We start from the raw sequence: 9,541 nt of genomic DNA on the forward strand, positions 1-9,541 counted from the left end.
CTCATACTCTCTGCTCAGTGCCACTCTCGGAGCCACGCGGGGCCTGGGCCACCCTGTCGGCAGCCCACCCCGCTTCCCGCCCGCCACTCCAACTCCAGTAAAAAGTGACGTGCCCCTAGTTCAGGACGCCGCAGGTAATTCACACAGTGTCTGTCACCCCAGCTGACCCTCAAGGCCATGATCCGGGACCTGACCTTTTTCTGTGGCTTCGCTGGGCCGAGGACCAGGCCACCTCGTGCCCCTCACAGCCCAGTACCCCCAGCCCGAAACCAGAGAGCCTAGTCCTGCGCCGCGGACAGCTCCTCTCGACTCCTGCCCGCACTGGGTCCAGGCAAGGTCCCGACGGTGGCCTGAACCCCATCCCTGGGGCCAAGCAGGGAGAGGCAGGGGGTCTCCGGGGCCCAGCCCCAAGGCAGTGCTCGCTGCTCGCTGGCAGAGGGACCTCCTCTTCCCACCCCCCACCTCCACGCTTCTGATGCTGTGCAGGGGTGAGACCTACCTTCCTTCCCCTTCACTATACTCATCCCCCCGGCTCTGCACCTGCCCTCACTCATTCGTGCCTCCCATTCCGCCCGAGTGCCAGGCCAGTACTGTGCCAGACCCCGGGCTGTGGCAGAGAGCAGGGTCGAGGCCCCCCCCACCCCGATGGAATTCAGCCCATGGAAAGCGGTCACTAGCATAACCAGACAGGACCCTGTCACAGCTGCTGCTGCTCACACACCTGATCTCCTGGCCCCAGACTGTCCCTGGTCCTCTGCTGGGCACCCCCAACCCATGGCAGGCCTTGCTTTCACCTGCTAAGGGTGAGTGACTGGGTCCGTCCCTTGGTGGACGGTGCCGCCCAGTGGGGCCGTGCAGGCTGGGCCTTCTAGGCAGGTTCACGGCGGGCTGAATGGGGCAGCCACATGGGAGAAGCCTGGGGGGTGCCCACCCTTGACCCTGGCTAGGGCTGGGCCGTGAAGCTTTCCCTCTGGTTTCTAGGGTGTGGGCAGGGAGCCCTAGGATGGCCGCCCCTTCCTGGGTATCCTGTGCCGCACCCCTCACCCTGCAGCCATAGGGGCCACGGTGCATCCCAGAAAGGGGGTAGCGGAAGCAAAGCCACACTGCCAGTCAGGCAGCCCTGGCTATAGGGCACCCTAAGTCTAGGGAAGCAGTCGGGTCCAGGAGGGAGGGCGCCGATGGGCACCCACCTGTTGGCTGAGCCCCTGCTCTGGCCCTGAGCCCTCAGCAGAGCTGCCCTCTCCCGGCTAACTGGGGCCAGAAGACCCCAATAAGACCTTAAAGAACCTTGTGGTACAAGGGGGAAGGTGTCCCTCGGGGCAGGGAGGTACAGTCCCAAACAGCCCCAGGGTGCCTGGCCTCCCTGTTGCAAGTAGGCTGGTCCCTGGGCAGACAGGTGGGCAGCCAGGGGAACTGGTTAGCCAGCCGGAGAAGGAGCTGGCTTGTCCCTCATTAGAGGCGGGTGCATGATGGCGTCCTGGCCCCCGTCCAACCTGGGTAATTATACTCTGCCGACCTCGATTCCCCCTTCAGCTTCAATTAGCGCCAGGACGTGTCCTCACTTTCCACCCAAACTGGCCAGGAAGCAGCCACCACATCCCCGCCCCCCCCCCCCAGCTTCTTGCTCTGCCACCCCCGGCGGATGCCTGTGCGGTTATCCTGCAGACGGGATGACGCAAGGGGGAGCCTGGGGCTCCCGGGCTCTTCTGGGGAGGGGCAGAGCAGAGGCCCCCAGAGGCCCCCCCGGGGGGGGGGGGGAAGGAGCCAAGGCGGTGACCCCCCCCAGGGGCACCCTCTGGCCATGGTGCCAGGCCCTGGGAGCCGGCATGGGTGCAGGCTGAGAATGGTGCCCCCGGGGCACTGACCTCCGCCACCCCTCCCCAGGGAACACCATCTCCATGCCGACAGCCTCCGGGGCCAAGAAGCGCTTCTGGATCATTGAGGACATGTCGCCCTTCGGCAAGAGGCGCAAGACGGCCTCCTCGCGGAAGATGCTGGACGAGGGCATGATGCTGGAGGGCTTCCGGCGCTTCGACCTCTACGAGGACTGCAAGGACGCAGCGTGCCAGTTCTCGCTCAAGGTCACCCACTACCACTGCACGCGGGAGAACTGCGGCTACAAGTTCTGCGGGCGCACGCACATGTACAAACACGCGCAGCACCACGACCGCGTGGACAACCTCGTGCTGGACGACTTCAAGCGCTTCAAGGCCTCACTCAGCTGCCACTTCGCCGACTGCCCCTTCTCCGGCAGCAGCACGCACTTCCACTGCCTGCGCTGCCGCTTCCGCTGCACCGACAGCACCAAGGTCACGGCGCACCGCAAGCACCACGGCAAGCAGGACGTGATCAGCGCGGCGGGCTTCTGCCAGTTCAGCTCGAGCGCCGACTGCGCGGTGCCCGACTGCAAGTACAAACTCAAGTGCTCGCACTTCCACTGCACCTACCCGGGCTGCCGCCACACGGTGGTGGGCATGTCGCAGATGGACTCGCACAAGCGCAAGCACGGGAAGCAGGAGCGCGGGGAGCCGCCCGCCGCCTCCCCGGGCCCCGCCGGCGGCCTGGACGGGGCGCTGTCGCTGGGCGCCGAGCCCGGGGGCGCCCTGCTCTTCCTGCCGCCCGCCGCCGCCGCCGCCGCCGCCGCTGCCGGTGGGCCCGGGGCGCTGGGGCTGGGCGACGCGGGCGATCCCGGCGACCCCGGCCCGCCCGACGGCCCTGGGCCCCGCGATGGCCCCGCTGCGCCCGCACCTGGCCCCGCGGCCGGGGAGTCGTCGCAGGAGGACGAGGAGGAGGAGCTGGAGCTGCCCGAGGAGGAGGCCGACGACGACGAGGACGAGGACGACGACGACGACGAGGAGGACGACGACGACGACGACGACGACGACGAGGACCTGCGCACCGACTCGGAGGAGTCGCTGGCCGAGGCGGCGACGGCGGCGGCGGCGGCAGGGCCCAGGGCGCGGAGCCCGGAACTGGCGGCCCCTGCGCCCGCCGCAGCCTCGCCCTAGCCGGCCGGCCGGGACGGGGGGGAGGGGGGGGGGGCCGGGGCCGCCTCGCCCGCGCCCCCTGCCCTGGTGGCCACTGCGATTCCCTTCGTAAGAGATGCTGTTTCTGGGCAGCGCTGCCCTCGGTCCAGAGGGAGACGGTCGCCCCTGCTGCCGGGCTCGGGGCGGCCCCGTCGGTGCTTCCGGACCCCGAGTCCGTCTCAGGACAGAGGCGGGGGCCTCCCTCTGGTGCTCCCGGGCTGCCCCCGCCCCGCCCGCGGCATGCGGCCCGCGGCTGGAAGGACAGGCTGCGAGCGACCCTCCTCTGGCTGCACTTCGGGGATCTTCTTCAGGGAAACAGAAGGTGCTCTTGTCCGGGGTGGGACCGAGGAGCAGGGCCCCCCCCCCCCCCCAGGGCCGGGCGGGCGCCGACGACCCGGCAGCCGCCCCCCGCGCGCCCCTCCCCGCGGCCGGACCCCTGGCCCCACGACCAGGCCGGTGGGATTCCTCATTGCTCAGGACTGGGAAGGGCGCTGGGGGTCACCGCGACCCCCACCCCTCACCCCCAGAAGCGGGCCCCAGCAGCATCTGGCAGGGCCTTCCATTCATGCAGCTAAGACGCTCCCTCCGGGCCCTGGGGCGTTGTGGGGGGCGGGGCAGAGGCGACACTGCAGGGACCGCGGAGGGAACCTCACGGAAGAATTTAGGCGAGCTGGGAGGCCAGGGCGCCGCCCCCACCGCGGGGCCCAGCCCTGGTCTGCTCCCGAGGGCTGTGTGACTCCCAGGCCCCAGCCTCTCCCCCCGCGGGGGAGGCCGAAGCTGGGTGCGCTTCCAAACCAACTAGCAGCAAGCGGGTGCTGGGGTGCTGGGCCCGGCAGGGGTCTCAGCCACCCACGTGGTGGGAACAGGAAGGATACCACTGTTTGGGGCTTTAATATTCAAAATGGGGGGGGGGGAAATGCGAGAAAGTTGTACAGTATTTTTCCTGTAAAGGTTATTATTCTACATAGAACAAAAAGAAAAAAAAAAAAAACCGGCAGGCGGGCCCCAAGAGCACAGGCCCGCCTTGGACCAGCCCTGAGGTTGGAGACCGAGTGCAATCGCTCACGTGGGATTTCGTTTCGCATTGGTTTTCGAGGCCTTACCAGTCTGAGGCTGTCTGTCCTGATACTAGCACTGACGGGAGCCGCGCGATTCCGACTTTTAACTTGAATTTTCTAGAAACAAGGAAAAAGGACTATTACTGTTGATACAAGTTTGTAGTTAACTTAACAACTGAGTTTTTCTCTATTGGTTATGCGTGTGGCTTTATAGGGCTTTTTTTCCCCCCCAGTTTGTTTTTATTTTTTGTTTGTTTGGGATGTTTCTTTACTGGTGCAACCCACCCAGATTTGCTTCCCTTTGCAAAAAACATCCCCCCTTCCCAGAGTGGATGAGGTCACTGAGCCCATCTTGGCAGGGTGGGGGGGAGGGCCCCAGGTGGCCAGTGGCTGTGACGGGGACAGGGACGAGGGCAGAGGGCCCGAGCTTCCCGTGTCTCCAGTCCTGGCCACCAGCCTGGCTCAGGTGGGACCCTGAGACTTGGCCACAGGGAGAGAGAGCCAAGCCCAGCCTGGAGGAGGCCTGTCACCCGGAGCCTCCCCGCAGATCTCCAAAGGGGAGCCCCAGATGGCAGGGGGAACTGGTTTTTTGTTTTGTGTGTGTGTGTGTGTGTGTGTGTGTGTGTGTGTGTGCGTGTGCGTGTGTGTCCTCTCGGCTGCCCACAGCCAGAGAGCCAGGATCATCCGCACTGGAGAGGGAGGGAGGGAGGAGCGGCCACACGGAGCGTACCTGATTCAACAGGCAGCAAGTCGTTGTCTGAAACAGCCCCTGCCGGAGCCTCCCGAATTCTGCGGGCGCCGCACAGCCAGCCGCCTGCCCGGACTCTGGGCCCCACCACCGAACCGCTGGGTGTGTGGCGGGAGTTTTATAAAGGAAAACAAACAAAAAAAAAAAAAAGAAAAAACACAAAAAAACAAAACACAAAAACAGTTTTCAATGTAGCAGGATTCAAAAGAGAAAAGAAACTCGGAGATGCCGACAGCGCGCGGTCTCGCCTTTTGTAGACTTCATGTTGCACACCAGGATAGGACTACAAGCCATTGCTCTTCGCTCAGTTTAGGTTTCGATGCGTGAGTTTTCTCTTCTTTCCGTGGGGAGAACAATGCTTGATCCACCGATGCTCTTTTTAATGTTTTATAACTATGTATGTGTATATATATAAATATAAAATAATATGTATGCACAGATGTGTGTATATATCTATATGTATATACATATATGGATATATAGAGATATATAGAGAGGTTTTGAGACGAAAAATGCAGAACGTGAAAACCGAACTCAACAGCGTGTGCTCTGATTACTTGAATCTGGTCTCCTCGGCACCTGGTTAACTGAATATTTTTCCACTTGAATTTAGTGCTATTAGAAATTTAATATATGTGTTTTATTTATTTGATTTTTTTTTTTTTGCATGACTGATGCAAGGTTTGACATTTTCACTCAATAAAAACTGGAAAAAAAAATCTATCAAGTGATCTTTTATTTTTAAAAATCAGTTCCAAGTGGCCAGCAGGAACCCAGCTGTGCAGGGTGGCCCAGCCACGGCCGGGCTCCACGGGCCAGGCAGGCATGGAGGGAGTCAGTCACCCCTCAACCCTGGCAGGAAAGGGGCACACCAGTTTCGCCCTGGGATGGGCTCAATTTCCTCCCGGTTGCTGGGCACAGGAGGTGGGGGCGGGGGGGGCGCGCTCAGGCCCTGTGCACTCGGGGCGGCCTCCTTCCCCAGCGCTGCCCAAAGCCCCCGCGTGAGGCTCAGGGGCTGCTGGAGGGCACAGCCGACTGGCACGGAAGCCTCTGGCCTCAGGCAAAGGCTCCGTGGGCTCCCCGGGCCCCCCGAGACCCTGGCCGGCCCCAACTTCTCATGGCCAGGGCTACTGGGCAGGCGCTTGGCAGGGTCATCCCTCTGCCTCCTCCTCCGGCTCCTTCCTCCTTCCTGCAGGGACCTGCCTGGGCTGGGAACGGCGCGTACCCGGATCCCATCCGGATGCTGGCTCGGCTCCTGCCTGGAGCACACGGGGGCAGAGCCAGAGAGGGCCGATTCCTAGGTCTGCAGCCACCAGCCCCGGGCCTGAGCTGCTGGCCCTGGTGGCCCCGTGGCGGGGGGCTCCCTCGCAAGCGTGGCTGGTGGCAGGATCAATACCAGGCGGGCCCAGAGCGCAGGCCTGGCGTTCCCTGACACTTCTAAATGGTGACCCACTTCCCATTAGCCCTCATCATCGGCACCATCTTGCCAGCCTTGCCCTGAGTTGACCTCCTTCCAGGTGGCCAAAGCATCTCAAAGCCCCATGGGGGGCGGTGGGGGGGGGCATGTGTGGGATCCCCCAAGTCCTTCCACTTGGAGGACCACCTCCCTGCATGGCACAGCCTTGCACCGAGCACACCCACCTTCCTGAGGCGGGAACCAGGGGCCCCGCTTTCCTGGTTGGGCAGCAGCCTGCCAGGGCTGGACCTGCGCGGGGGCTGCCGCTCCCCCCGAGTTCCCCAGGGCCGCACGGCCCAGCACCCTGCTCGGTGTCCTTCCCACCGCAAAAGCCTCCTTTCCAGCCCAGCCCCAGCACAGAAGGCCCTTCCTTTTCTTCTCTCTTCCTGGAACGCAGCCCACAGGCTATTTACATAAATATGTTTGTAACAGACGCGAAAATATATACTTTTTTCTGTCTTATTAAAATGTTCAAGTTGGAACTCGCCTATTGTTTGTGGATATCTCGATTCTGTTAAATAAAACAGTGACTAATTTATGGGATAAAACACAAGTTCAACAAATTAAAACCATTATTGGAGCTTCACAGGCCCTGGTGGGCCGAGCAGCCCTCCCATGGGGCCCGAGGGGCGGCACGGAGCCAAGCCCGGACCGCAGCTGGTGAGTGGGTGGCGCGGCCGCAGGGCCGCCCCTGGGTGCCGCAGCGGGGGGCTGGGGGGCAGGGCCCAGGGAGGCCTTGGAGGGCCAGCTCGCAGGCGCTCCTGCATCCGCTGCCTCTCAGGGACTCCTGGGGCCCAGGGAAGGAAGGAGTGACTCAGAGCAGACGCGCCCCCGAAACACAAACTCTCCCTCCCCAGGTCCCCCCAGGTCTTCCCGGCCCACACGGATCTCGGCAGACCCCCACACCGTGGACAGGAGGGCGGCCCAGCCGAGGTGCCGGCAGGTCCGGCTTCCAAGCTTGACTCGGGGCAAGGCAGGCACCAGGCCCAAGGGGATAGATCAGGAGGGCCTTGTACCCGGCCCAAGGAGGCGGGCGCTGGGTCTCGAGGTGGCCCTCCAAACACCTTACGGGGGACAAGGACCTGGGACCCATCAGGAGGCTGCCCAGGCCAGCTCCCTGCCCCGAGTCCCAGGCACGGCCCCCAGATGAGGGCAGAGAGAAGTGGCCACCTCACCCACCAGGAGCCAGTGCCCCCGGAGACCATGTTCCTCCGCCCCCAAGAGGGAGGGGCTTGCACCTGCAGCACCGCACCCCCCCCCCCCCCCGCCCCCGTCGGACCCAGCAGGAAGCGCAGTAAAACACGTCTTCATTCTTGGATTTCATGAGCTGCGGTGGTGTGATGCTCCTACACCCAAACTGGGGCAAACTGAAGAGTTTTGTAACCTCTCGGAAAGAGCCAGAACCAGCTGCACAGGCTCGCGCTGAGCTCAGCGGCCGGCCCACCTCCCACAGACCTGGCCCGGCTTGGGTGCCACCCGCAGCTGAGTCATCCAGCCACGGGAGTCGGGCCCGGCCTTCACGAGCCTCCTTGCCCCATCCCCACCCCGACCCAGCGACAGGCCGGCCCCCTCCCTGGGCGCCGTCGCCGGCACGCCCAGTCAACCTGGGCAAAGGCGGCCCTGCTCGCCGGCCCCCATGAGGTGGCCCTGGCCTCTCGGGCACTCTTGGCCGGGGACCAGGGCACAACGAGTGGCAGAAGTGTGGCCTCTCCAAGGCCTAGGCCAGGCCTCCCGGAAGCAGGGTGGACAGCAGGGCCCTTGAGACGGGCCGGAGCCCTGGGGACCTTGTGGGGCCCGGCCCGTGCCACCCTCGCCGGGAGGAGCTGCCCCACCTTCTCCGCCGGCCAGACAGGAAGCGGCTCCCAGGAGGCCCGCAGCCAGCACGGGAGGCACACGGCGCCTGGGGCAGCGCGCCCCAGCTGCTGCTTTTGTGAGCCCCGCGCCCCCTGCCACTCCGGGGGGAGACACGTGGCCTCGTGGCCTCGGGAAGTCCAAAGCTTTCTCCCCACCAAAGCACCCGCTCAGCCCCGGCCAGAGCCCCCCTCGGGCATCCCCGGAACTGCTAAATTGCAAACCACTCTCCCAGGGCCGCTGGCTGGGGGAGGCCGAGGCCGGACACGTGAGTTTGCAGGGGATTTAAAAATGTGGCCGTCACACGAGGAAGGTCCTTCCAGGACTTGCCAGGAAGCAAGGAAGGGCTTCAGGCATTCCCCTTACAAAAGAGTAAAATCTTCTCTTCTTCTAGAAAAGCCTGAACTTTAAAGTGCTCAGTAAGTACTAAGATTTGTTCATAATCCAGGTCAAAGGCACCCACGATGCTGGAGGGTGGTCGGGGAGCGGGGGGCTGGGGCGCCCCAGGGGGCTGCGGAGAGCAACCCCCCAGCTCAGGCCCTCCCACGGATGGCCTCATCCCAGCACCACACCCTGAGGGTGTCTCCCCCTGGTGGCTGTCCCCCCTGCCGCCCCCTCCCCAGCAGGGGCGGCTGCCCCCAGGGTGGGAGACAGCTGCGCAAGGCCAAGTTGCAGGACGGGGGTCTACCCCCAGGTGAGCACCCCAGGCACCTGCAGGGTCTCACTAGCACCTTCGTTTCTGCTGCCTGGAGCCCTCGACCCTCTTCCCTGGGTGCCTTGGCAGAAACTGTCTTAAACAAACAGACGAAGAAACACTAAGGATTAAGTAAACTCCCGAGGTCAGGTTGTCAGAAAACGTCTCCTGCCTGCCCTTCCTCCTCCTTGGGCTCTGGGGCAGGGGTAGAGCTGGGGCAGGGCTGAGGCAGGAGGAGGGCAGGGGCAGGGCTGCGGCAGTCACCAGAGGAGAGGGCGGTTCCGGGACCAGACCCAAGAACCCAGAACCCAAGAACCAACCTCAGCGCTCCTAGCGGGGCAGAGGGCAAGGGCGGGAGAGGAGAAGCCCTCCACTCCCGCTCGGTGTGAGCCCCCGAAGACACGCGACAAGGTCGCAGGACCACTCGGGTCTTTACTAAAATACAGGGGCGAGGCCCGCAGGCACAGCCACCCGCCCAGACGGAGAGGAGGGGAGACCTGTGCTCTCCTTTCTGCACTGACGGGACTTTTTAAACCTCTGCGCGGTGCTTCCACCGTAGGACAAACACGGGATACTCCAAAGCAGTCCCTTCCCGCCCCCAGAAAGCTCTCCGTCCCCAGCCCCAGGGGCCGGGCCCAGAGCGCAAGAGGCCGGCGGGCAGGTGGGCGAGCGGCCTCCTGGAGCAGGGCCAACACGAGGCTGGGCTGG

The 9,541-nt window shown here is 63.9% G+C and overlaps 1 protein-coding gene across 3 annotated transcripts in view; it reads left to right on the top strand.

Annotated features, from left to right (window-relative positions):
- CASZ1 (castor zinc finger 1) overlaps positions 1-3,010 on the top strand; it is a 143,621-nt gene extending 140,611 nt beyond the window's left edge. For all 3 annotated transcript variants that reach the window (XM_045984290.1, XM_045984371.1, XM_045984206.1), the window contains one exon: positions 1,885-3,010. In XM_045984290.1, coding sequence (XP_045840246.1) covers positions 1,885-3,008 — 1,124 coding nt within the window. In that variant the 3' untranslated portion in view covers positions 3,009-3,010. The remainder of the gene's footprint in view (positions 1-1,884) is intronic.
- The last annotated feature ends 6,531 nt before the right edge of the window (positions 3,011-9,541 follow it).

This window comes from Meles meles, chromosome 1 (genome assembly GCF_922984935.1).
Source record: "Meles meles chromosome 1, mMelMel3.1 paternal haplotype, whole genome shotgun sequence".
In the NCBI taxonomy this organism is placed as follows: domain Eukaryota; kingdom Metazoa; phylum Chordata; class Mammalia; order Carnivora; family Mustelidae; genus Meles; species Meles meles.